The sequence below is a fragment of the Mastomys coucha genome, unplaced genomic scaffold (assembly GCF_008632895.1).
Source record: "Mastomys coucha isolate ucsf_1 unplaced genomic scaffold, UCSF_Mcou_1 pScaffold5, whole genome shotgun sequence".
NCBI lineage: Eukaryota > Metazoa > Chordata > Mammalia > Rodentia > Muridae > Mastomys > Mastomys coucha.
The window spans coordinates 115,745,438-115,773,270 of NW_022196911.1; the positions used below are offsets into that span (position 1 = coordinate 115,745,438).

Genomic DNA, 27,833 nt, shown 5'->3' on the forward strand with positions numbered 1-27,833 from the left:
TTTGGCCTCAAGTTCTGGAGTCCATCTGGCCTCTACTTCAGGACCCTCTGCCTTTGGCCTCAAGTTCTAGAACTGCAGGTGAAGGCCACCATGCCTGATTCTAAAATATTCCATTAACAGACTCCCTTCTCCCTGCTCCTATACATACTTGCTTGCTTGTTTGTGACCAAGTCTCATGTCTCTGAGGCTGGCCTCTAACTACTTAGCCAAGGATGGCCTTGAACTTGTGATCGTCCTGCTCTGAGATTACCAGCATTCCCACCACAGCTGATTTATAACGTGTTGGAGATTACACCCGGGTTCCATAATACATCTTCAGTCCATATATTTTTCGGTTTTGTTTTGTTTACTTGTTTGAATTTTTTAAAGATTTATTTATTTATTATATGTAAGTACACTGTAGCTGTCTTCAGACACCCCAGAAGAGGGCGTCAGATCTCATTATGAATGGTTAGTGAGCCACCATGTGGTTGCTAGGATTTGAACTCAGGACCTTCAGAAGAGCAGTCAGTGCTCTTACCTGCTGAGCCATCTCTCCAGCCCCTACTTGTTTGTTTTGAGACAGGGTCTCACTGCCACCATGGCTTTCCTGGAACTGACTAAGTAGACCAGGTTAGCCTTGAACTCACAGAGAGCTACCTGCTTCTGCCTTTTGAGTACTAGGATTAAAGCCATGTGCCACACCTACTTTAAGTCTGAATATCTTAAATGTTGAAAGAAAATCAAAGAAATATTTCACGACTTACAAACATCATACAAAGTTCACATCTCTGTGTCCATGGTGACGCTCACAGGGGCATCGGGAAGGAGCTCATTTGCATATTTTGGGTGGAGTTTTTTGCCACACAAGGTGGCATTCAGACACAGCAGCAGTACCCATCTGGTCCACAAAACACAAAATGCCAGCTTTCTGTCCCATCCTCCAGTTCCTGGGACACAGTCTAGCCCCACTAGCACTGAGTTAGATTTCACGGAGAGGCCAGGAGGAAAACAAGTCCACAGGATGAAAACAGTGACCAATGCCCCACAGCATCAAAAGTTCTCCCCCGAATTCCTGACAGAGGCATATGTCCTTTCTCTCTCTGAAGCAAGGTTCCGCTATGTAGCCCAGGCTGGCCTTCCACTTGCGGCAGGTCTCTTGCCCCCGCCTCCCTGCTGAGATTACGGGTGTGAGCCAGCACGCAGAACAATTTCATCAGCCTTTAAGAAGACTGGTTTTTCTTTTATGTGTATGAGTTTCATTTTGCCTGAATGTACATCTGTGCCACTTCAGTGTGTCTGGTGTCCGCAGAGGTCAGAAGAGAACACCAGACCCCTGGAACTGGAGTTCCAGATGTTTGTGGGTGCTGGGATCAACCGCTAAGCCACAGGCCCAGCTCCAACTTGTCATTTTTAAGGCAATTTAATGACTTTCCTCAGGGACTTAGAACAAGACCCACTTGGGTTGCCTCCAAGGACAACTGGAGCTGAAGTGCAAAAGACAGGTGATCGAGGAGCTCCTTGAAGGCCCGGCTTAAATTTTTTTAAACACACACACAGAGATATACACACACATGCACATACACACACAAACACACAAGCACACACACATGCACTATAGTGTGCATCACACACGTACTCACACACATATATGCATGAATGCACACACAAGCACGCACACATGCACCATAGTGTGCATCACACACGTACTCACACACATACATGCATGAATGCACACACAAGCACGCACACATGCACCATAGTGTGCATCACACACGTACTCACACACATACATGCATGAATGCACACACATGCACACACACAAACCCTCACCATAGCACCGGAGGTCAGACGTCACTCAGTTCTTAACTCCCACGTAATCTGGGCTGGCTGGCCTATGAGTTCCTATGGAGATCCGCCTGTCTCTGCCTGCCACACACTGAATGCTGGGCTTACAGATGTTCACCACTTCTCCTGGCATTTTCTGTGGTTTTCAGGATTGAATTCAGGTTGTCAGATTTGCCCAGCTAACTCTACACCTGCCTAGCCATCTCCCAGCCCCCTGTTTTTTGTTTATTTGTTTGGTTTTTTGTTTGTTTGAGACAGGGTTTCTCTGTGTACCCCTAGCTGTCCTAGAACTTGAACCTGATCTGTAGGCCAGGCTGGCCTCAAACTCAGAGATCTGTCTGCCTCTGCCTGCTGAGTGCCTGGATTAAAGGTGTGTGCCACCACTGCCCGACTTCTGTAGGCCCTTTTCATTTTTAAGTTCAGAGTTAGTGTCGTGGCCAGTAACTCAAGCCAATAACCTTGTTGAGTGACCCTCACTACACCTGGACATGAACGGGACCTCGACTTTTGTCCTGGCTGTTGACATTGATGCCCACAGAACCTGGGAAAGGTTGAAGCATGTTCAAATCCCTGTCTTGCCGGAAGCTTGCCAGGTGGCCTCACTAGGTGCCAGCGAACAGTAGGTGTTGTCAGGTTCAGATCAGGATGTGCTGGAGTTGGGGGACCCTAATCTAGCATCTTCATCAAGAGGGGAGTGTGCACACAGACAGGGCAAGGTCACGTGACTACAGCGAAGGCCGAGGCTGGAGGCTGCAGGAAGCAGAACAGATGCCTTGACAGTAAAAGAATGTATTTCTCTTGTCTACTGTGGCTGCTTTACAGTTCTTTGTCATTGTGGCCCTGGACACCCATACCAAGCTCTGAGCAGAGGGCTGAAGAATGTCGAGCATATAAAGGTGCCACCTGTCAGTCTGGTCACCATGGCAACAGTGAGTGGTGCCCACTGTGCTGGGCTCAATGCCAGGGCTCTGCATGGACCACACACCCTCACCAAGGCCCCATTTCACAGGTTGGGGAGACTGAGGCTGGGAAGTGAGAACCTTGCTGAGGTCACACTGGGGATTGCGGATCTAGCGCAGTTCATACCTGGGTATCTGGCTGTGAAAAGTACCAGGCTGCAACCTTGCTGGATCCCTGGGTCTCAGCCCACAGCTCCTCCCATTGTCATGTGTGACCCAAACATGTGTACATCGAGTAGCACCTGGGAGGGCCGGGTGCTGTAGAGACCCAGTCCAAATTCTTTGGCAGTGCCTCCGAGTTCCTGGAGTGGGTGGCAGCCAAAGCCTGCTACTGAGCAGGAAGCTGAAGGGCAGCCAGCAACTGAGGGCCGGGTTGGCTGCCTGGGCATCCTCGACTTCCTGGCCTGACAGTTTATAGCCACCCCGGGGGTCTGCGGGCCAGTCCCTGGTCTCAGACCTGCTGCTGTCGTCCCTGAAGCTCCTGGGGGACCCCTGAAGGGTTACCCTCCAAGCTGAAGGTGCAGGTGGGGGCAGCCACCTCGACTGGGGGTGGGCTGGGGAAGGACAGCCTCCGCAGGGAGCCTGCCAAGTGCTACAGAAACATACGGCGAGACGAGTCTTCCGCAGCACGGAACAGATTGCAGGGTGTCGAGCGAGGGGATGTTTTAAAGAAATAAATCGCAGCTCCAGGCTGCAGAAGCGCAAACAAGCCCAAACAACGGCTCCCGGAAGCAGCAGTCTCCTGCGCCAGGATGGAGGGATGTGTGGGTCTCCCCAGAGTTTCCTGAAAGGCAGGGGTGGTGGGCGGCTCAAACACCTGCCCACAGCGGGGCTCAGGAAGATCTACCCCTGGGGGATGGGGGACCCTCCAGACTGCAGCCTGCTACCTTCCCTTGGTCTCCGCAGGACTCACCTCCCTTATACCAGCAGGGGGCAGCCTCGGGGCCCGGCCTCGGGCACCTGACCCCCATCCCAGCCCTCCTGGTCCTCAGTGTGACTGAGTCACCCACGTGCCACCAGGCCCTGCCTCGTTCCCCACCTCACCTGCTCACCTGTCCTCTCCTGCCTCTGGATCTCTCTCTCCACTTCCCTGGCTGGCCCTTCCCTCCTTTCTGGTTTCGCTTCTTCTCAGAGCACTGGGCAGCTTCTGAGGGAGAACAGAGGGAGAGGGCGGGACCGAGAGGGACCGAGAGGACTTGCCAAAGCTGTTCCTTCTGTGTGTTCCTCCCTCCTCCCTTGCTCTCTCTGGGAGGATGCCCACTCCTCCTTGGGCACGCCTCTCTATGCATGATGGTCGCACAGAAAGGGATCACCTGGCCATTCAAGAAGTAACCCGGGGACATGATAGACCCCTACCACCCAGAGCAGGGCTGGGGTGATAGGTGGGTGCCAGGAACCTCTGTGGCAGCACCCAGGCACCCACACTTCTAGGCTGATGGTTCCACCAAGTTGACTAACTCTAGAACCTTCTTAGGTACTCGGATTTCTCTCCGCACTCTATGCTGTCCTCTAGAGGCTGCCACGCCAACCATGCGTGATGACGCCATTAATAATTCAGCCGCTAAGCTGATGCCTTGTTATGGACCTGCTTCCTCCCATAGGCAGGCAAAAACACTTGGACCATTTACTCCCATGTTCACCCTTCAAGGTGAGCTGACCCCCGAGTGCCAACCGTGTCAGGCATGACACCTGCGTGACATCCAGTGCAGCAGCTGTTCCAGGCTCTGCGTGCGGCTTCCAGGAAACCTGTCCCTCGCTCTCCACGAAAGCAACCACTTCATTAGGATTTACATCTGATAAACATGAATAAAATGAAAGGTCCCCCAGTTATGTGATGCTAGGGCAGACACTCTGGGGACCGATCCTCAGCCTACCTCTGAAGCAGCAACAGGGAGATGCAAAGGGTTTCAAGACCCCATGGACAGGGGCTGCAGACGTGGCTCAGCAGTTAAGAGCACTCATTGCTCTTCCAAAGGATCCGACTTTAGTTTCCAGCACCCACATCAGGCTGTTTATAACCTTCTGTAACTCTCATGCCCTCTTCTGGCCTCCAAAGGCACCTTCCTGCCTATAGCGCGTACACACACACACACACACACACACACACACACCCTGCACGCTTGCAGAGATAGAAAATAAATCAAGATCCTACAGACAAGCCAAGTGTGCCCTATAACCCCAGCTCATGGGACTTAGAGATGGGCGATCAGAGTTTCAACGTCATATCCTCTATGCATCGAGTTCAAATCCAGCCGGGACAAACGAGACCAGGAGAAACAAATCAGGAAGGCATGAGGGGCCGAGGACCTGAGTTGGATGCTTGGCAACCATTTGAAAAGCTGGCAACCTTAATCTCAGCCCTGAGAAGGCTGACAGGAGGGTCCTGTCCTGTTAGCTAGCCAGATTGGCTGAACGAAAGACCCTGTCTTCAAACACTGAAGTGACAAGCAACTAAAGAACACATCCAATGTTAGTTCTAACCCTCCCTTCCTCATGCACACGCACGCATGTGAACCCTACACAGGTGTGCCCTCCCTTCCACATGAACACACATACATGTGCACCCACACAAGTGTGTGGGAACAATGAATTGCCTGCACAGGAAGCAATTTCTGAAGTCCCCTGAAAATACTTACATACATACATATATACATACATACATACATACACACACACACCCTCCTATATGTCCCATCCAAGAGCAGAGTTTCCTCCACCTGAGGTGGCTGGGGCTTTAGCAGGAGGGTGGGAGTATCCCAGCTCGGAGGACTGAGGCCAGAAACAAGGAGGCTGCTTGGGGTAGAAATGCCCAGAAGCCACAATGGGAGGGTGTGGCGGGTGGACCTTGTCCCTGCCCAAAGCGCTTGTTTACATCTGCGGCTGAGCCAGGCTCCTCTGGGCCTCAGGCAGGCTGGCAGGAACACAGAACCTCAGGAAGAGTCCCCTGCTGGGGACTCACCTAAACACCATTCCTTCACTGGGTCTGACACCCTGGGAATATGTACCAGGAGTGACAGAAGGACATGCTGAGAGAGAACTTGGCCCTCACTGTCCCCAGGGAGAAGGCTCAGCTGACATCCTAGAAACCAAAGGTGACAAGCCATCAGCATCTGCTCACACTGTTAGAAGGCTGAGCTATTTTTTTGTAATTAAAAAAAAAATTTTTTTTTAGATTTATTTTGCTTTTATATGTGTTTTGCCTGTGTGTGGTGGGGGGCAAGGGGGTGCGTGCATGTGCATCACAAGCATGTCTGGTGCTTTTGAAGGCCAGATGAAAAGGTCAGATCTGCTGGCAGTGGTGGCACACGCCTTTAATCCCAGCACTTGGGAGGCAGAGGCAGGTGGATTTCAGAGTTCGAGACCAGCCTGGTCTACAGAGTGAGTTCCAGGACAGCCAGGGCTACACAGAGAAACCCTGTCTCAAAAAACCAAGAGAGAGAGAGAGAGAGAGAGAGAGAGAGAGAGAGAGAGAGAGACAGAGACAGAGACAGAGACAGAGACAGAGACAGAGAAGTCAAAAGTCAAAAGTCAGATCCCCTGGAGCTGGGGTTACAGGCAGACCAGATGTGAGCCACCATGTGGGTGCTGGTAATTGAACCCTGACCCTCTACACGAACAGTCTGTGCTTTTAAAATGCCAGGCCATTCCCAGCTCTGGGTTATCTGTTCTGAGACAGGGCTCACTGTGTATCTCTGGTTGTTCTGGAGCCTTATGTAGTCCAGGCTGGCCTCTGAACTCAGAGATGTGCCTGCTTCTGTCTCTGAGTACTGGATGTGTGTACCATCCCACCCAGCTTAGGGCTATTTTTTTTAAAACTGACTTTCTTTCTAAGATTAATATTAATCACAAAATAATATGTGCAAAACTAAAACCTGCCTCTTAACTAGCCTGTGTTTATACTCCCCCACGTCTTTATCCTGACCCAGCACTGGCCATGGGTGCCATTTAAATCAGTAATACTCAACACATACAGTTAAAGGGTTTACTTGGAGCTCAGTTGGTGCAGCGTGTGTCTGGCATGCAGGTTCCATTCCCAACACCGAATACATTAGGAATAGCACCATACACCTGTAATGTCCAGAGGCTGCAGCCAGACATTCAACGCTTCAAGGTGACCCTTGAGTTCAAAGTAATGAGTTCAAGGCTAGCCTAGGCTAAATATAAATAGATAAGAATTCTTGGCCGCATGTGTCCTATTTCAGGGGTTCACAGGGTTGTGGCATGAGGGTCAGCTATGATGTTGGATAGCTCAGAGCCCGACTGTTCTCTTCCATGGCTGGAGTCCTGCAGCCTCACCGAACAGTCACATTAGGTCTCAGCCCTCCCCATAGCTCAGCCATGGCATCGGTCGCCCCATGTGCTTCCTGGTGCACACGTGTATATGTGTGTACTTGCACACACAAGTGGAAGCCATGGGTCTGATGTTAATCTCTATCCATAGAACAAGGCCAGCTCACACGAACTAGCCACATGCTCACATGAGCTAGCCACACGCTCACATGAGCTAGACACATACTCACACGAGCTAGACATACACTCACACGAGCTAGACATAAACTCACACAAGCTAGACACATGCTCACACAAGCTAAACACATGTTCACATGAGCTAGACACATGCTCACACAAGCTAGACACATGCTCACACAAGCTACACACATGCTTACATGAGTTAGACACACACTCACATGAGCTAGACACATGCTCACATGAGCTAGACACATGTTCACACAAGCTAGACACATGCTCACATGAGCTGGCCACATACTCACATGAGCTAGACACATGCTCACACAAGCTAGACACACTCACACAAGCTATCCACACGCTCACACCCAGCATCCATCTGGCTCTTCAGGAGGGACCCATTCCTCTTGGAGGTGAAGAGGTGACCTGTGCCCCTGACTGTGATGTCATCCTTGGCACCACCAGGACTGGTGCTGTGTCTCCTGACACGTTAGAAAGGACAGGAGGGTGGAGGGAGACCAAAGCCACCAGCACCCAATCCCTGTGAGCCAAGTGCCAGGCATCCACTCCCAACAAGGCCTTGAACCAACAGACCATGGGTTCCAGGCTGTCACTGTGACACAGGAGGAAATCAAGAGAGACCTAAAACTTGGGTTTACTGAGAGACGGGCCCTGCCAGGCTATATCCCAGAGGCATAGACAAATGCGGACAGCCCAGGGGACCCTGACATGCTTCAAACTCCTCAGGCCTTCTGTGAACATCCCGCCAAATAATGAAATGAAGAGGGAAATGACACTGCCGGGTCTGCCTGTCCATCCTCAGCCGCTACTGTGCCTGCACATGCTGTTCTTCAGTTCTGCCACTAGAGGGTACCCATGAGCCAGATTATCTGCCCTGCCCTGGCCTGGCCTCCCTGGGACTCAAACTCTCTGGAATCAAGGAGCAGGCCAGGTGGAGGTACTCTGGTCTTCAGAGCTAAGCCCATGCCCAGTACCAGAGCTCTGGTCCTCAGCCCCGACACTATTTCTGCTCAGCAGGCAGGACCCGCTCTCCCTTGGACCTCTCCACAGTCATGGTTCTCAAGAGTTCAAAATATAACAATGAACTGTCATCTCAGCTACTCAGAAGCTGAGGCAGGGAGACAGAAAGTTAAAGGTCTGCCTGAGCTGCCATGTGAGTTCAAACTCAGGCCGGACCACTGTCTGAAAATTCAGAAAAAGGTCTGAGGATTCATCACAGTGGTAAGGGACCCTGGGTTCACTCCTCGGTGCTGCAAAAGCAGATCCCGGGCTGGGTACTCAGCTCAGATGGTGGAGACTTGCCCAGCATGCACAAGGCCTGGATTGGATCCCTGCCACAGAATAATCCTGGGTGGTTTTCATACGGTCATAATCCCAGCATTTGGAAGGCAGGAGGATGAGATATTCAAGGCTCTGAGGAAAGAGGGCAAGTGGGTAGGACGGGTGGGAGCGGGAGGAGCAGAGGGAAGGAGGGGCTGCAACCAGGATCTAAAGTGAATAAATCAATAAATTCATGACAGAAAAAAAGCTAGCCAGCCCCACCCACTGATCTAGTCTCCTGTCTTTACAGACACCTTTAGTGTCGTGTGACACAGCCAGCAGGGCCTCACTAGAGGCCAGAGATGATTCTCCACTAGGCTAGGGTTTCAACTTCTAAACAGTCACTTATGTGTGCCTTTTATTTGTATTTATTTTGTTTTGTGTCTTGCCTGCGTGTGTGTGTGTGTGTGTGTGTGTGTGTGTGTGTGTGTGTGTGTGAGTGTGTGTGTGTAACATGTCTGTGTCTGGCACTTACAGAGGTTTAAGAAGGTCACCAGGTCACCAGATTGCCTGGAGTTATGGATGGTTGTGAGCTACCACGTGGATGCTGGGAACTGAACCTGGTCCTCTGTAAGAGTAACGGCTGCTCTAACCACTGATCCATCTCTCTAGCCTGTTTTAAATGTATGGAGGGAGAGAGGGAGGGAGGGAGGGAGGGAGAGAGAGAAAGAGAGAAAGAGAGAGAGAGAGAGAGAGAGAGAGAGAGAGAACTTTCTACTCTTTAAGTCCTAAAGATTGACCTGCTGTGCCATCACAAAGGGTCAGTGTTGTAAATACTCTGCCTCAGGCATTTTGTTACAACCACTGTAACTTACTGTGGAACCATGGCAGCCGAGCAGCCTCGAGGCAGGCTTGGGGTGCATCATAGGCAGGGCAGGGGAAGAAGCTAAGCACCCCCAAGAGCCTTCCTCTGCAGGACAGCTGCCTGGCCAAGCTCCCTGATCACATACCCCAGCCTTGACCTCACACCCACCAGCCCTGAGGAGGGGTTCTGAGTTACATCTCACCCCCATGAGGCAGCTGGATGTCAGATGCACGAGGCCTCACAGCCAGCAGCAAGGCCAGGGTCTGATGCTCCCTTTGGGGTCCAAAGCCATCACCCACCTCCAGGTACCAGATAGAGCCTGAGGGTGCAATCCAGGATCCAGGGAGAGGTCAGAGCAGAGGAAGGTGAGAGGCACCCCCTTCTGCCTGTGGGGAACTGGAGATGGCCCCTCAAAGGCCAGATGCAAGGGTGCCCTGGAGCTGAGGTTCACAGCGGTCAAGAGTAGGGGAAGGGAGGGAGCTTAGGGACACAAAGCCCAGAGGTTGAGAGTCACTGCACCCAAGGGCTCCACTACAGGCATGAAGTGCATAGTATGGCCTCCTGTACAACGGGGAGGCAGGGGCTCCTGGAAGATGATCTTGCTCCCGACCTATGCTAAGCAGGCAACCGGGGCTCAGCGACACCCCGCTGCCTGATTCCCAGACCCCAGTTCCTCCCAGGAAGGAGCAGCCGGACAGGGAGCAGGCTCAGGTCTGTCCATGCTCAGTTGCAGACTGTAGGCTGCAGACAGAGCCAGGCAAGGCCACCTCTATCTCAGCCTGGCATTGGGTGGAGCCACACTGGAAAGAACCATGCACTACTGCTGTGGCACCACCAGGGGGAGCTCCCAAGCTCACCCAGCCAAGGCGTACCAAAGGTTTCTTTCTTCTTAGTCAAATTCTGGTTCAGTGAACCAGGCCTGGAATGCTCATTATGGTTGACTGCTTCACTCTGTCTGCATTCTCAAACACCAAGACCAATGTTCTCACCCCCTTAGGCTTTAGAGAACCGTGTCTTATCAAAGAGGTAGTATCAGGACAAGCTCCATCTTGAATTCCTAGCTGCTGTAGCCAGTATGGCATGTTGTCTCTGTTGTGCCCTCTGCTGACTGGCTCACTACAGCACTGGCATGATAGTGTGCTCCAGCTGGATTCTAGTACTACTGGTGACCTCCAGCAGGCCACGGGACCCCTGAGCCTGCCTCCCTCCCTGAATATGGAGGTGGGGCAGCACCAGGGCCTAGCTCACATCATGGACACACATAATCCAGATCTAACTGACCCCAGTGCACATGTGCTACAGCACCGATGTCCACCACAATCTCTACTCCCTTGTGAGCTCAATAGTTAATCACATACTCTCTGGCTGGCACTGGCTCTCACCACCATCTTTATTATTGTCCTTTTTACCGAAATCTAACAAGCTGAGAACCACAATGTCTGGGATACAGAAGACACTGGTGTCTGGTGCGCTCATCCTTGGGTCTGCATAGTTACACACGCATGTACCAACCTCTGAGGACCTGTGCGTAACGATTTCAGATTGAAACATTCCATCTCACAGGGAAGCTCCTTAAGTGGGAAGGTAAATGACTCAAAAAGCTTCAGGAAGTCCCTGAAACCGACCAGATTCACTAGGCCCCTCCCTGCCAGAGAAACAATAAAAGCTGAGAAACCCTCTGAGACTGATGAATGCTGCAAAGACAGCGAAAGAAACCAGGCCAGCTGCGTGCAAGCAGCAGAAACCAGCTAAGCTGTCTGAAGGAGGTTTAGACCTATTGAGGCACCCGGAAAAGAGCTGCCTGCAGGCTGTGACGTGTGTTCCAGGTTCCCAGCTTTGTGAGCTGTCACTCACGCTTGGGTGGGCATTGGTGATGCAGCTGTCTTTGAGTCATTTCTGCTCCTGTAAGTGACCCCTCACCCACATTCCTGGAAGTAACCTCAAAACTCACAGCTCACCAAACTGGACTCTGATAGTGTCCACACTTTTGTTGTGCGCTCCCTATCTGAGGTGAGCAGATGCGTGTGTTGTGTCTTCCCAGGAAAAGTTATATTACACAACAGGACCCAAGAACCCCAAGGACACTGGGTGCCATGGTGACAGCCTTCCTTGATCAAACATATCACCCTGGGCCCCCAGACCAACACCTCTGCAAGGCAAGCCACCCTGGGCCCCCAGACCAACACCTCTGCAAGGCAAGCCACCCTGGGCCCCCAGACCAACACCTCTGTAAAGGAAGCCACCCTGGGCCCCCAGACCAACACCTCTGCAAGGCAAGCCGTCCTGCCTCCCAACTGCTAGGAGTACAGCAGATGCTATACAGACCACGCACTAAGCCAATCTAAGCCAATCAGTCCAGGCACGAGCTCCCCACAGGGCACGGGTGCATTGACTCGCCAGCGCGAATGCTGCACACATTCCACTGTCCAACACCCAGGGCTGTGTTTCTATCTCTGCAGCTGGCAACAGGGAGGAATCCCAGTGGGCCAGGCCACGTGTCAGGCACTCCATAAAGACACTGCACAGAGCCCAGGACCCTAACCCTAACCCTAACTCAGAACCACCCAGGGTCACCGGCAGGACTTTGCCTGGGGGCTGAGACACGCCTGACACTCCTCGAATAGGAACAGAAAAGTCTAAAAGATCCTCCGAGTGGAACCCTGGTCAGAGGCAGCAGTCCTGGGCAGTGAGGAAGAGGAACGGATGGAGGAGAGGATGAACGCAGGGATCCATCGGTTGTCCTTCTCAGCCACCATGCGGTGGCCCTAAGCCTGAGCCTGGACCTTACAGGCTCAGCAGATGATACTAGAAGCACATCCTGCAACCCGGGTCAGGTCTCAGGGGTCTGCACCATGAACTCACCTGCCCTCGCTCTCCAGGAACGCAGGGCTGTTCCCCTCCGCAAGGGCCGCACTGATGGGCGAGAGGCAGAAGGGCGAGGAAAAGGCATCAGAGTCCGAGTCGAAGGAGCTATCCCTGCTCACGCAGTCAGCTGACAGCTCCAGGGAGCCCTCTTCCTCCACAGCCTCTGGCCGAGGCTCCCGGCCATCCTCCGTCCCATCCTGGGAGCTGACGGTAGACAGGATCCCAGAGTCGCTGTGCACAGGCTGGGAGGTGGGCAGGGGCCCATCCACCTCTGGGCCCTGGGCCAGCTTTTCCCCGTCTTCCTCTGTAGGGCTGATGTGTGTGGTATCCTGCGAGTTCTGGACCACCAGGATGTCCTCGCCTTTGGGAATCAGGGGAGGCCTTGGCTCTGTGGGAGAGGGTTGGTAGGGGGCCCCCAGGCTTGTGGTGCGCCGCCGCCGGGGACGGGGTGCCTTGCGCACAGGGGAGCTCTCTGGGGTGATATAGCGTAGGGCCTCCTCATCCTGCCGCTGGATGCGAGAGTTGGGGACCCATGCCAGGATGAGGGTAGCCCCCAGCAGCTCATCTTTCTCCATGTACAGGCACAGGTACCCTGTGGAGAGGTTGCAGAGCAGGCAGTCAGGGGCTGGCTGGGCAGTTGGCTTCCCAGCTACACGCACAGCTCGGGGGGTGGGGGGAGGCAGATGGGAGACCCAATTGTGTCAAGAACGGATCCAAGATGGGCAGATGGATAGCACTGGGCCTCCTCCAGTCAGCAATGGCTTTCTTGGCTTGTTGTTCTAAATGGAGGTTTTGCAGAAGGGACCTCCTTTAAGGTTGTTTGTCAGCACCAAGCTCTCGAGAGCGGGGTGCAGTTGGCATCTCCCAACACAGCCCCCGGCTGTTGAGGGGTATCCCAACTCCCAGGCTATGACACAGCATCCCTGGCTTCCCCGATTTTGTGATTCAAAACCCTTTAAGCAAGAGCCAACCACATCAACCACATATATCCCTGGGGACTTGAACTCCAGCCAAAATCCCCTTGGCACGCTTCTGCGTCTGGCAGAGACTGGGAGACTCGGCCAGCTGTTCGTAACACTCACGTGAGGGGAGGTTGTTCTCACACGCTCCAGTCACGTGGCCTTGGGATACAGATGAGAACCTAAGCTCCATCCTTGGCTCCTTCACAACACCGCAAGGAACGCACAGCTGTTTACGGCTGTTGTTTTAGATTCGTGAGTGGGTGGAGCCTCCAAACCCTGAGCTCACAGCCTAGAATCGTGCCATGCTCCTCAGGCGAGGCGCGAGGCTGGGATCTGAAGCCTGCTGGACCAGCTGGGACCTCACCAGAGAGAAGCAAGCCCACATGCACACCCCCGGCGGGCCAGCCTCTTTGGTGAGGCTGTGCTTAAGCCCGTTTTAAATGTCTCTACTGAGCCGAAGCTCTGCCTCACAAGCAAGCCACTTCTGAGATTCCTTTCTGTGTCAAAGCCACCGATCCCATATTTCCCTGAGTTGAGCCTCCGAAAGTCTAAGGCCGAGCCTCCAGAACACTGGCCGAGGGGAGAGGCTCCATTCCCAGGGACCACAAGTGGACCAAGAATGGTCACAGGTGACATGAAGGTCCAACAGAGATCTAAGAAGTTTCCCTTTCGGGTCTCCCTGCTGATCCACGATTCCTCAAAAGCTGGAGCCCAGGGAAGGACAAAAAGGGTGAATCCTTGGGAAGATCCACCCGGTCCCTCGGGCCTCCCTCCCTGGCTTGGCATGCCTAACCCCGCCTCACCTGGGTGGTGCTCCCCAGGGCCCTGCAGCCCCTCGGGTGCGTGCACGCAGACATTGTTCTTGGAGTAGATGACCTCTCCATCCAGGACGGAGAGGGACCCGCCACTGCCCCCCGTGGTGAGGGTCAGGAGGTCCGAGGCCTTGGAGGAGGCCCGACGAAGGAGGCGGCCCAGAGACATGGCTGAGCGCGCGTTTCCATCCTCCGCACGCTTGGGCCCAGGCAGGGCTTGTCAGGACCTGCAGGGGCAGCAGAGGAGACCACGGTCAGAGGCATGGATATTGGGCTGCGTCCTGACTGGCACCGTCAGGATTCCGGCGGCTTTTGGATCCTGCTGGCACAGGGCGCATGCAGAGCTGTGGGGCCAAGCTGTAGAGCCTCCCGGAGCCCAGCCTACTACAAGCCACTGGCATCTCTCCAGTCTGAGCCTCTCATCCCCACATCACTTAGGGAGCCACACCAGCGCCAGGCTTGGCTGCCGACAGCCTTCAGCTGCTTCCGAAAACCAACGGGGTGGGGAGAGGAGGAGAAGCAGAAAGAGGAGGAGGGAGAGGAAGAGGATAGAAAGGAGTTAGAGGAGGGAGAAGAAAAAGAAAAAGAGAAGGGGGAGGGTGACCTTTCTCCGGCCCAGAAATTACACGAGCCACGTAAACAACACCACACTTTCTAGTAGTCATGTTTGAAAAGAGGAAAAGAAAATATTGAAATTAATTTTTAAAGTTTTTTAAAGATTTATTTATTCATTCACTTTAATGTATATGAGTACACTCTCACTCTCTTCAGACACACCAGAAGAGGGCATCAGATCTCTATTACAGATGGTTGTGAGCCACCATGTGGTTGCTGGAAATTGAACTCAAGACCCCTGGAAGAGCAGTTGGAGCTCTTAACTGCTGAGCCATCTCTCCCGCCCAAAATTAACTTTTTAAAAAAAGATTTATTTATTCATTTTATGTATGTGAGTACACTATTGCTCTCTTCAGACACACCAGAAGAGGGCATCAGATCCCTTTACAGATGGTTGTGAGCTACCATGTGGTTGCTGGGAATTGAATTCAGGACCTCTGGAAGAATAGCTAGTGCTCTTAAAATATATCATTAAAAATGAAAATAATGAGCAGTGAGTCATTTTCCATTCTTCAGTCTGGTGTGTTCTTGTAGCAGTCCCTGCCTGCCCCCTGGGGTGGCCAGGGATGCCGTGGCGGTGGCCGTGGCTGTGGGCGTGGCTTCAACAGTGGCTGCAGAGGCATGTGCAGCCTCATCCGAGCCTCTCATCCCCCACATCACTTAGGGAACTGCATCAGCGCCAGGCTTGGCTGCCAACAGCCCTCATCTGCTTCCGAAAACCAAGAGCATCCTCAGTGGCACTGTTTAGCCACACTGAGGATAATCAAAAGAACGTGCTGGAAGTTTGGAGGGAGATTCCAGGCAGGCGGTGGCTGTGAGATGCATCCTGCTGCTGTTCGTTTAATAACACAGGCGTCCAGAGCCACATGGGAGGAAGAGACACGGAATGTGGGAGGCCTTCATCCTTTGTGTGGCCACTCCTGCTTCTCCACGCTAGGATGGATGAGTGTGCAGACAAGCCTCCTTCTCACAATGTTCTGGAGAGCCCTGGCTGCTTCTGGACAAGCCAGGGCAAATCTGTTCCCTATTAGCCAGGGTCATTTACTCTGGTAAGACAATTCTTATTTTCAAAATGGATTTGCTTTTTGCCTCTTTCATCTAAATTAAACCTGCCGGTCTGGTATCTGGTTTCCATCACACTGGGCGGAGGCAACCCTCGGTCTGTTTTCAACTGTGAAATCCTTTTTTCCTGTACTGGGTGAAGTAACATCTGCCTGAAGTCTTTGCATCGGGAAGACCAAGATAGGAGGGCTGTGAGTTCAAGGCCAGCCCGGGTTGTATAATACCTAGTTAAGGGTGTGGGGGTGGGGGGGGGGCAACTCAAAGGCTCAGACAGTAAAGGCATCTGCTGCCAAGCCTGATGACCTAAGTTTGATCCCTGAGACCCACGAAGAGTGGGCTGATCCCAAAAATTGACCTTTGACTTCCATATGCCCACCATTGTGTATGTGCATGCACACACACACACACACACACACTGTAATAAAACTTTTTATAACAATGTCAGTGGTAAAATACTTGCCTAGCACGTAAAAATTCTAGTTTGATCTCTGCACTGGGGAGAAATAGGTTGAAGAAAATTATGATGGGCTGGAGTGTGGCTCAGTGGGTAGAGCATCTGCCTAATGCACACAAAGCCCTGGGCTTTACCCCCAGCATGACGGACATAAGCCCTGCTTGTCTGCGCATGCCTGCAATCCCAGATATCACTGGGAGGTGGAAGTAGAAAAACCTAACGTCAGGCTGGTGAGATGGTTCAGCAGTTAAGAGCATCGACTGCTCTTCCAAAGGCCCTGAGTTCAAATCCCAGCAACAACATGGTGGCTCATAACCACCCGTAATGAGATCTGATGCCCTCTTCTGGTGCGTCTGAAGACAGCTACAGATAATAAATTAATCTTTGGGCCAGACTGAGTGAGTGGAGCTGAGCAGAGGTCCTAAAAAGTCAATTCCCAACAACCAGATAAAGGCTTTCAACCATCCGTACAGCTACAGTGTGTACTCACATACATAAAATAAATAATAAATATTTTTTTTAAAAAAAAAAAAGGACCTTGCAAAGAAAAAAAAATGAAAGAAAGAAAAACCTAAAGTCTACATTGTGAGTTAAGGCTAGCCTGGGGTATGTGTATTTTAGCCTGCCTGCAAAAGAAGGGAATGAGAAAGAGAAGAAAAGAGGAGGGTGGGGAGGAACAAAGGAAGATGTATGAACATGTTCCCCTAAATAGCATGATCCAAACTACATTTGCGTCGTCTATGTCCGGTCTAAAAATACAGAAATTTGAAAGTGTAAGATCCCACCCACTGGAATTATATCTTTCTTTTGCTTACAGCACAAACACAGCCCCTGGTCTCGTGGATTGAATACGTTCCTTGAGTCCCATATACCGTGATCCTAACCCCCAGCTCAGCATTCATGTTATCAGGGTCACTGGTTCAATCCAGGATGACTGGGGCTCTCAGAAAAAAAAGGATTTGAAGGCAGATTTCATAGCTGTTTGGCTTGGCAGACTGCCACTTCCAGACCCGGGAGATAAGCCAAGGGGTCGGTCACTTCCCTCACAGCCTCAGAAGGTAAAGGCGGCACCTGGGCCTTGGTTTCCAGCTTCCAAAGCTACGAAGGGATAGATGCCTACGGTCCAAGGGCTCCTTGCATGCTACCTCATGGCAGCCCAGGAAGCCAAAAGCTGGAAATGCTAAGCTCTGCCTTTGTTCCGTGTGTGTGTGTGTGTGTGTGTGTGTGTGTGTGTGTGTATGTGTGCATGCGTGTGTGTGTGCGTGTGTGTGTGTGTGTGTATGTGGTGTGTGTATGTCTGTATGTGCGTTGTGTGGCGTGTGTATGTGTGCATGTGTGTATGTGTATGTGTCTGTGTGTGTCTGTGTGTATATGTGTCTGTGTGTGTGTGGTGTGTGTGTACGTGTGTGTGTGCGTGTGTGTGTATGGTATGTGTGCATGTGTGTATGTGTGTGGTGTATGTGTGTGTGTGTGCATGTGTGGTGTGTGTGTGTGTGTGGTGTGTGTGTGTCTGTGTGTGCGTTGTGTGTGTGTATGTGTCTGTGTGTGTGGTGTGTGTGTACGTGTGTGTGTGTGCGTGTATGTGTGTATGGTATGTGTGCATGTGTGTACGTGTGTGGTGTATGTGTGTGGTGTGTGTGTCTGTGTGTGTGGTGTGTGTGTGTGTGCATGTGTGTGGTGTGTGTGTGGTGTGTGTGGTGTGTGTGGTGTGTGTGTCTGTGTGTGTGTGTGTGTGTGTGTGTGGTATGTGCTGCTGGCGATCCCATGCAGGACCACTCAGCTCTCCTGGCTTTGCTGCATCACCAGTCCCTGAGTTAGAGATCCTCCTGCCTCAGTTACTGTTTAGTTTTGGTAACCTTTAGCCAACCTAGAGTGATCTGAGGAAATCCACCTCTGTCAGATTGGCCTGTGGGCATGTCTGTTGGCGTGTCTTCTTGATTGATTGGTGTGGGAGGGTCACAGTGGGTGGCACTACCGCCAGGTTTAAGAAAGCGAAAAGTCACAAGGAGCCAGCCAGGAAGCATCACCCTCTGCCACCCTGAAGTGGAAATTAACCCCTTCCTCCCCTAGCTGTTTTTAGTCATGGTCTGTTTTGGTCACAGAAAGAGAGAGCAGACTAGGACCGTCGGCCCTGTGCTGGGCACCACCTTACCGTGTTTGCCACGCATCGCCTACTCTGAAGGACAGAAGTCTCCCATTTCCTTCTAAATGGATGGGAGCCCATCTCTGTGACTCCTGACTTCTTCCCACGTTGCAGAATTCTACTCAAGTCACAAACCATGCAGTTCATCTCTTCTCTTGCTTTTTCTTTTATCTTTAATTTTCAAAGAGCCACGGTTGAGATATCAGAAGGCCTGGCGTGAGCATCTACCTAGGAAAGCCTGGGAGCTGGCTGTCATTCAGTTTAGAGTGTGCATTTATAGCATTTCTAGTACTGTAAATGTTTTTATGGGTGAAGGATAAAAAGGATATTTGGGGCCCTTAGCTGTGGTCCGGGGACCTACACGTTCCATGTTCCCATCGGTACCCTCCAGACACATCCATGCTACACACCCAAGGAACACATATGCATTCACACATAGGATCTCCATGGATCTCACTACCACCGCTCCAATGATGCAGGTCGTCACAGGCGCACCGCAGGGAGAGGCAGGAGGTCAGGGGCTCCACTAGCCCCTCTCCAGGCCCTCACCATCACCATATGAATAATACTATGAATGAAATGTGCAACAACACAGGGCCCATCTCCAACCAGAAACAGCAGGACTCTGAGAGACTGGTACCCAGCCCCAGATGTTCTCTCCAGGTGCTGGCTGACAGGACATCTGGCCTTTGCCTTCCGGAAACCACAGCTTGTTTCTGAGATCTTAAGAGTAAGCTTCCTGGGCTGGAGAGATGGCTCAGTGGTCAAGAGCACTGACTGCTCTTCCAGAGGTCCTGAGTTCAATTCCCAGCAACCACATGGTGGCTCACAGTAATCTGTAATGGGATCTGATCTTCTGGTGTGTCTGAAGACAGCTACAGTGTACTTATATAATAAATAAATAAATCTTAAAAAAAAAAAAAAAAAGCCTGAGCTTCCTCTCCTGCAAGCCTCCCCCTCCTCCAGGCACGGCCTCTGGCTTCACCAGGAACCCCAGGCATATCTGCATCTGCTGCTATGGGAGCTGACTGAAGCTATTTAGAACTCCAGGTCCATCCCAAGGCTCTTCCCTAATCAGCTAGGGCCAGAGCTGTCAGCAGGCCCAGGGAAGGCGTGAGCTGGGCTGGGGGAGGTTGCTCCCTTGCTCTCATGAGTGTCTCTTCCGAACTCCCAGCTCACACCACGCATGCACGCACTCAGGCATGGCTTCTGCTGTGTTGGCTGCCACACCTGCCACCCTGTGGTGAGGAGAGCTAATGGGGGGCACACCAGCCAGCAGAGCCCCGCCTGGGTCCTGTCTTTGGGGTTCTGACTCTGACAGTGATTTTCCTCTCAGGGTCCATAAGTCATCCCTACCCCCAGCTGGGGAAGACTGCTGGCAGGAACCCAGAGAGTGAGGGCTGAGCAGGCCAGGCAACACTCAGCGGCCTGGGGTGGCTAGCACCACCCAGGAGCCAGGTCAGAGAGAACGGCGGTCCACAGCCAACACTGCGGGTGGGGGTCTCTGACCTCTATGTGTGTGCAGAGAGCGTCAAGACTGAGCTCTGCAGCACACACACACAGAGACACAGACACACATACACACATAGACACACACACACATACAGACACACACACATACAGACACACATAGAGACACACACACACACAGACATACAGACACACATAGAGACACACACACACACATAGAGAGAAAGACACACATAGAGACTCACACACATAGAGAGACACACACATAGAGACACACACACACATAGAGAGACACACACACATACATACAGACACAAATAGAGACACACACGCACACACACACACATTGAGAGACACACACACACGCACACACACACAGAGACACACACACATAGAGAGAGAGACACACACATGCACACACACACACAGACACACATAGAGACACACAGGCACACACCACACCCCCAGGACTTTTATCAGCTCCGCTCCCTCTCCAGCTGCACAAACAAGGACACGTCAGCCGCTCAGGTTCTCAGTTCCATCTCGAAACACTTGCTGGACACTGTGAGCATGAAGAGTGGGGGCTGGTGCGCTCCCTACCCAGCAGCCCAGCGCTCATCTGTCCAGGCAGCGCTGGGTGATCAGAGCTGATGTTCCCAGGCTGTCTCCCAGCACACTGTAGACTCTGTAGGGTGCTCGGGCAGCTGGACAGCCATGTCTCACAGTGCAGCCCTCCTTACCCAAGCTCTGGCTTTGGGCCACAGTCCCTACTGCCCTGATCATGGCAAACCCTGCCTGTCCCATAACCAGGGCTTGGCTGAGTATCTATCCTCTATTGTCCCTTGGTGTGTGTCCCCAAGCCAGGGACCAGACAGAGGCTAATCTGTGATGTCACAGGCTCCTCTACACTGACAAGAACAAAGAACAGCCTCAGGTCTTGGGTGACCTGGAGGCCCTCTGGGAAAACTAAGACCCCATCGATAACTGAATTGTTCCCTTGGACGCCAAGGTCAAGTCACCCTGGCTCCCCACCTCTTCAGGAGGTCAAGTGCCTTCCCACCCGCCTTTCCTGTCATCATAGAGCAGGCCCACTGGAGCCTAAGAGCAAAGGTTCTGTCTGTCACACGGCCCCAATCCCTTCTCACCCAGTCCACCAGCCTGAAACAGCCTACAGGATCCACCAGCATCCTGTGCCATGGCCTCTTACCCATTTGTCACAGGGACGCCTGCCAGGTGGCAGCAGAGCAGGAACATGGCAGCAGGCCAGCAAGAGTCAGGGTGAGTTATCACACAGCCTCACACTATACTTCCAGGATCCTGGTAGGACACTGAGCTCCTCCACATATCACATGTGCTCATTTCCACAAGTACAGGGGTGCTGGAAGATTCCAGAGGGAGTCCCCAACAGGAGCACCAAGTTCCCAAGGGAGAAGTTCCCAAGGGTTAGAGTCTGGGGTTACAAAAGGGCAGTGCCAGGGTCTCCACACAGCCCTAGTGCCAGGGTCTCCACACAGCCCTAATGCCAGGGTCTCCACACAGCCCTAATGCCAGGGTCTCCACACAGCCCTAATGCCAGGGTCTCCACACAGCCCTAATGGCCGAAGGACATAAAACAGAGAGGATCATGGGAAGAGAGAGAAGGGGGTGGCAAGTCTCAGAGCTGGCTGGGCGGGATCCCAGTAAGGAGCAGGTGCAAGAAAGGAGGAGCAAGTGAGGAACAGGTGAGGAGCAGGTGGGGAGCAGATGGGGAGCAGGTGAGGAGCAGGTGAGGAGCAGATGGGGAGCAGATGGGGAGCAGGTGGGGAGCAGGTAGGGAGGGGGTGGAACTCAGGCTTCAGCCTGGGGCCAATTCTGCAGCGGTCACTGAACCCTGAGAGCAAGCTTAACTCCTGAGACCTAAGTTTAGAAATGGTTAAGGTGGTTAAAGTCTGTTATCTAATGTACTATTTAAAAAAAAAAAAACTTTGGAGAATTGTTGGGGGTGGTTTATACAACTACAAACAGTTCTTTCTAGATGTCCTGATTTTTTCCTAAAAACCTGAAATTTTTCTAAAACTATACATAGCTTAGGCCTGGGACATGGCTCAGTGGGTTAAGTCATTTGTTGTCCAAGCCTGACGCCATGAGCTCAGATCCCCAGAACTCATTTAAGAGGACAAGAAACAGGGCTGGAGAGATGGCTCAGCAGTTAAAAGCACTGACTGCTCTTCCAGAGGACCTGAGTTCAAATCCTAGCAACCCATGATGGCTCACAACCATCTGTAATGAGATCTGATGCCCTCTTCTGGAGTGTCTGAAGACAGTGACAGTGTATTTACATATAATAAATAAATAAATCTTTTAAAAAAGAGAAAGAGGACAAGAAACAAAATCTTCCAGAACTCTAGAACCAGCCAGCCTCGGGTGTGCAATGCAGCAGAAACAGGAGAGGTTCTGCCTCAGTGAGGTGGAAGGCCGCTGCAGGTGTCCTCTGACTGCCATGTACCATACACATGTGCCCTCATACATGAATGTGACACATATGCATCGTGCACACATACACATTTTATGTATTCTGCTACACTGGAAGCCTGCACATGGATACCTACCGCAGCTTACTCATTCCAGAATTAAGAACAGCTCAATGGAGAGCCTGAAATTGCTCCAGACAAGAGAACACCACTCAGCAAAGGAACTCAAAATGCATGAAGGTGCCTTCTGGGTACATCTCTGTGACGAAAGCCACTCCAAAGCAGCTACACAGTTCCAGCACCAGGCTCCGCATCTCTAAGCCCCAAACCCAAGATCCAAAGTCTTCTCCACGTGACAGGACAGGACACGTGGAGATTCCCAAAGCCAACCACAGGTGGTGCATGACAAGCAAAAGACAGGTGCACTAGAGACACTGTAAAGCCATCCCACGTGTGCAAAGTGTGCATATGGCATGTTACACACACAATACATGAGGTGGAGCACCACAGAGGGAGATAGCCAACACCGACGCCTAGTCTCCAGATGCATATGCATATGAAAGGCTACACACATGAGAATACACATGCATACACATATCACATATGTGCACACACAAACACGCATATGCATACACAAACTCACATGTGCACATGCACGTGCAAGCGCACATGTGCACACACATGCAAAAACAAAAGTTCTATACCCTGTTTTTGTTCGTTCAGCTGGTTTGGTGTTTGTAATGGGTTGGCCTGGTGCTGTGTGTATTCTAATGGTAAATACTGGATCCTCAAGATGTGGATCCTCAAGATGTGGTTGCCCCAATGAGCAGATCCTGTGTACTCGGCGATGCCTCGTGAACCTTCTTCCCGATTTAACTTGTCAATAAAAGGCTAGAGCCTGTGACTGGGCAGTGAGAGAGAAAGGTGGGACTGGAGGGGAGGGGGTTGCAGGTACAGGGAGAGAGAGAGAAAGGAGAGAGGCAGGGGAGGAGGAAGCAGCCATGGATCAGAAACACATAGCCAGGAGAAACTGCAACAGGGGCTTTACAGCCAGGGGAAAAGTTAATATAGCCCTAGATCTGCCCAATCTGGGCATATGGCTTATAAATAAAAATCTGGATTGTGTGTCTGCTTCAGCTCCATCTTCAACTTCTTTCGGTGACAGACTGTCCTATGGAACCATAAGCCAATCAAACCCCCCCTTCCACACTTGCTTTTAGTCCTGGTCTTTATTGAAACAACAGAAATCAAAGTGAGATACTAGTCTTAGTTTGCTTCCTAACAAAGAGAGTAGAGACTTCAGCGAAGGCAGCGTGGGGCACCCTGGGTGTATCAAGTTCTCATGAAGTTAGTTGCTAGAGGTGGGACCAAGCCACCATTGCCTCAAAGAGGGTTCACTGAGTCTACTGGGACCCTCCTGGTGTCTTTGCATTCAACACACACAAACCCTGAAGCACAAGAGTACAGAGCAGTTTGTACCCACGACCTTAGGGACCTGGTGTCCCCTGAGATCAGAAGGAGCAATGCCCACCAGACGTCAGGAAGGCTTCCAGCCACACGTCCCCTTCCACGTCTGAGCTCTTTCCACAGGCCAGCAGCTGCGACCAATTACACACAGGGCAGTGAGGGAGGACACAGACAGAGCCCGACTTTCAACTTCACCACCATGAGGATCCCTAAAAGACTGAGGGGTGAGCACACACCTGACTTTCTAACCTATCACAGAGTCGGGGTCAGTGGCATCGAAGAGTGGGGCACTCAGAGAACAGTCATCAGCCCAGAGAGTCCCAGAAGTGGCTGGAGAAAGTCGAGGCAAAGGCTTTAAAAAAGTATTTATTTTTGTTTTGTTTTGTTTTTTTTTGTTTTTTTTTGTTTTTTTTTTTGGTTTTTCGAGACAGGGTTTCTCTGTAGCCCTGGCTGACCTGGAACTCACTCTGTAGACCAGGCTGGCCTCGAACTCAGAAATCCGCCTGCCTCTGCCTCCCAAGTGCTGGGATTAAAGGCGTGCGCCACCACCGCCCGGCTTGTTTTGTTTTTTAATTTGTGCGTGTGTGTGTGTGTGTGTGTGTGTGTGTGTGTGTGTGTGTGTACACGTGCATGCATGCATGTATGTGGGTGGGTGGGTGAGCACACGTCACTGTACAAGTATGGAGCTCTGAGGACAACCTCAGGTATCTTCGCCTTCTTCCTTGCTTGAGATAGGTCTCTTGTTCACAGCTATACACTCCAAGCTAGGCAAGCCATGAGCTTCTGGGAATTCCCGTCTGTCTCCCCTCTCTATGTAGACACTGAGATTACAGAAGTTGGCTCTCACACTCAGCTTTCATGTGGATGCTGGAACACAAACACTTGCACAGCAAGCACTTTACCATAGCTGAGCTTCCCCCCAGCCCCTAATATTGACTGATTGGTTGCTTGTTCAGTTGATTTAGACAGGGTCATATTATACATGCCCTAGATAGCCTGCAACTTATTATATAGACCAGGCTAGCCTCAACCTCACAGATTCAAGGCAGATCCTTGACAGCCACGAGTACCTTGTCTCTTAACTATGTTCCTGTGACATATGTCCTTTAAAATGCTTACGCCATGTCAGCACCTCGGATCTTAGACCACACTCCGTGTGCCAGGCAGCTCCCTCTGGGCTGCACCACCCCCACCGGTGTCCTAACACCTCCTTCTGCTGAAGAAGGGGACAGCAGTCAGCCTGACAGCTGGCACGAAGAACCAGAGATGGAGGGAAGCCAGGGCCAGACTCCAGCCAGCTCGGGCACACGGGCAACCAGCCATGGCTGACGGCTTTAAAGGGCGCGGTATGCAAAGCCAAGGCTGTTTTCCATGTGTGACTGCGTATGCCACACCTTAGGCTGTCGTAGGCCGCCAGTGCCAGCTAGGCACAGAGCCGTTTGCAAAACAACTGTGCCATCGGAAAGAAAAGAACAGCATGACCTCCTCGCCTCAGAGACAGCTCACAAAACCCTCCCTAAGAACCCCACGGAGAAACGTGGGCTCCCTGCTCCGACAGCTCCCAGGGGACCAGTGGGGAATAAGGACGCTGAAGGCCGCCTCAGAGATAAAGGTGCCTGGGGTGGGGGCGGGGCACCTGCTAAGGAAAAGATGCAAACTGTAGAGGCAAGGGAAGTGGCTTGGTAGGTAAAGGGCTTGCTGAAGAGCGTGAAGGATAGAATTCAGACCCTAGCACTCACGTTAAAGCAGATGACCACGGTGGCCTGCTGGTCATGCAATCACACTGGAAGCCAGGACGGGATTCTGACCTCCACAGCAGGCTGTCTAGCTAGAGTAATGTAATATGTGAGCTCTGGGTTCAAATGAGAGACCCTGCCTCAAAAGTGAACAGCAATCAAGGAAGAGACTGGAGTTTGTCTCTGGTCTCAACATGCCAAACACCCGTACATGTACACACACGCACACACACACGCAAACACATACGCTTGTGAGCATGGGGAGATGGCTCTGTGGTTAATACTCGCTTGACAAGTATGACAACCAGAACTTGGATTCCCAAAACCTGCATAAATGCCAGGTGGGTATGGTGGTCCACCTGTAATCCCAGCCAGAGAAGGTACAGACAAGGAATTCCCAAAGCAAGCTATCCAGTGAGATTGGCCATATCGGTGAGTGAGCTCTGGGTTTGATTGAGAGTCCCTGCCTCAATGAAAAAGATGGAAAAGCAAGAAAGTATGATTCCAAATACTAACGTGAGGTCTCCACATGCACACAGACAATATACGTGCACATTCACATACATGTGCCTACACACATATACATACCACATGCACTTATGAAAATGGAAAAAAAATAAATTAAAAACAACCAGGCCAGAGAAATGGTACAGCGGTGAAGAGCTCTTGCAGAAGACCCAAGTTCAGTTCCTAGAACCTACATGGTGGCTCACAGCCATCTATAGACTCCACATCCAGAGGTCTAACACAACCTCCTGGCCTCTGTGGGGTCTAAATGAGAGTGGTGCACATATGAATGTGTAGGCAGAACACGCATACACATAAAATTAAAACAAACATTGTTTTTAAAATGGGGTAGGACAGAAGTCCCAAGAGGAGAGGGACGGGAGACAGGAGGGGACCCACAGCAGGGCTGGGAGAAAAACAGGTGGCTTCTTACACAGCCCCTAGTAAGCCAGGCTCTACCCCAAGTGGGGCCTGCTGTTCCTTACTGCCCACAGGAGTCACTGAAATTTTATCTTGGAGGCTTTGAGTCTGCTAGCCAGAGCAGCAACCAATGTTTTCCGTAGCTCTTGTGGCAGTGTGGCTAGCATCTATTTCCTTTAGCTGATGTTTACAGGGAGTGAAGTTAAGACACGTATTACCAAGAATTTATGGTCAGAGATTGGGTGACTTATGCCCTAGACCCCTCCAAGATGTGGAGAGGGCAAAGGCATCAGAAAACCAGGAAGAATATGCCAGCCTGCCTCTGTTTCTGAGCATCGACCTCCTGTGGCTATGCAGCAGGCGCCGGCCACGTTCAGAGCTTACCCAGCCCAGGGGTGCAGTCCTGAATCTCCGAGATTCAGAAGTGCAAACAGGACCCCTGGACTACAATAGCAAACAGGCAGGGCTTAGTCTTCCTGAAGACCCCAGAGGACCTTCCTGAAGGCTTGCATCCTTGGCAAGTGATGGCCAGCGGAGCCTTTGCCACATTCCACGGATCTGACGCTGACCTCCCAGCCTGTAAGGAGCCTGTGATCCCCCTTGGGTAACCCAGGCCCTCCTCTCCTCTCCAGGTCAGGTACCGCGTGAACTTGACTCCACATGCAACCTGAATCCTGCCGGAAAGAGCATTAACATCGGATGGTCCCCGTGTCAGGACAGGATATGTATGGAGTCCATTCATCTGCCAGACTCTAAGACAAGAACCCCACCACATGCTGACTGCAGCTCCAGGGAGGCTGGGATCTTCAACAGTCACTAGCTCCCAGGCATCCACACAGAGCAACTGCCCTGGAAACAGCATAGAGGACTGAGGCCTAGAGCCAGGACCGGAAAGAACCGGACCCATTGGAACTTCATCCTTCCAAAACCTTGGTTTCCTGTCTGGGTATAATGGGTCTTCGTCAGCTCCCTGGGGAGACAAAGAAGAGCAAAGGGGCAAAAGTCTCTTCTGGAAACTTCCTAGAAAAAAATCAAAGTAAGAAGGTGGTGTCCCAGCAACCACATGGTGGCTCACAATCATCTGTAATGAGATCTGACGCCCTCTTCTGGTGTGTCTGAAGACAGCTACAGTGGACTCATATACATAAAATAAATAAATCTTTTTCTTTTTCTTCTGTTTTTTTTTTCCCCCCTCGAGACAGGGTTTCTCTGTGTAGCCCTGGCTGTCCTGGAACTCACTCTGTAGACCAGGCTGGCCTCGAACTCAGAAATCCACCTGCCTCTGCCTCTCAAGTGCTGGGATTAAAGGCATGCGCCACCACTGCCCGGCTTAAATAAATCTTAAAAAAAAAAGGGGGGGTAGTCTGTACCCACCAGGAGAGGAGAGCAAGCACAGCTTCCCACCCTGTACACCTGTGTTGTGTCCCAGCTGAGGGTCCCTGTACACCTGTGCTGTGTCCCAGCTGAGGGT

The 27,833-nt window shown here is 51.8% G+C and overlaps 1 protein-coding gene and 1 long non-coding RNA gene across 4 annotated transcripts in view; both read right to left on the reverse strand.

Moving 5' to 3' along the window:
* Positions 1–27,833, reverse strand: part of Tbc1d16 (TBC1 domain family member 16) — an 87,049-nt gene that overhangs the window by 54,246 nt on the left and 4,970 nt on the right. For all 3 annotated transcript variants that reach the window (XM_031355000.1, XM_031354999.1, XM_031354997.1), the window contains exons 2-3: positions 14,030–14,265; positions 12,262–12,856 (exon numbers count right to left, since the gene is read on the reverse strand). In XM_031355000.1, the coding sequence (XP_031210860.1) occupies positions 12,262–12,856; positions 14,030–14,207 (773 nt within the window). In that variant the 5' untranslated portion in view covers positions 14,208–14,265. The remainder of the gene's footprint in view (positions 1–12,261; positions 12,857–14,029; positions 14,266–27,833) is intronic.
* On the reverse strand, positions 2,599–4,490 carry LOC116079177. Its single transcript, XR_004113790.1, has 3 exons — positions 4,476–4,490; positions 3,831–3,933; positions 2,599–3,570 (listed from the first exon to the last, which is right to left on the reverse strand). It is a non-coding gene; the product is annotated as an uncharacterized LOC116079177 (long non-coding RNA).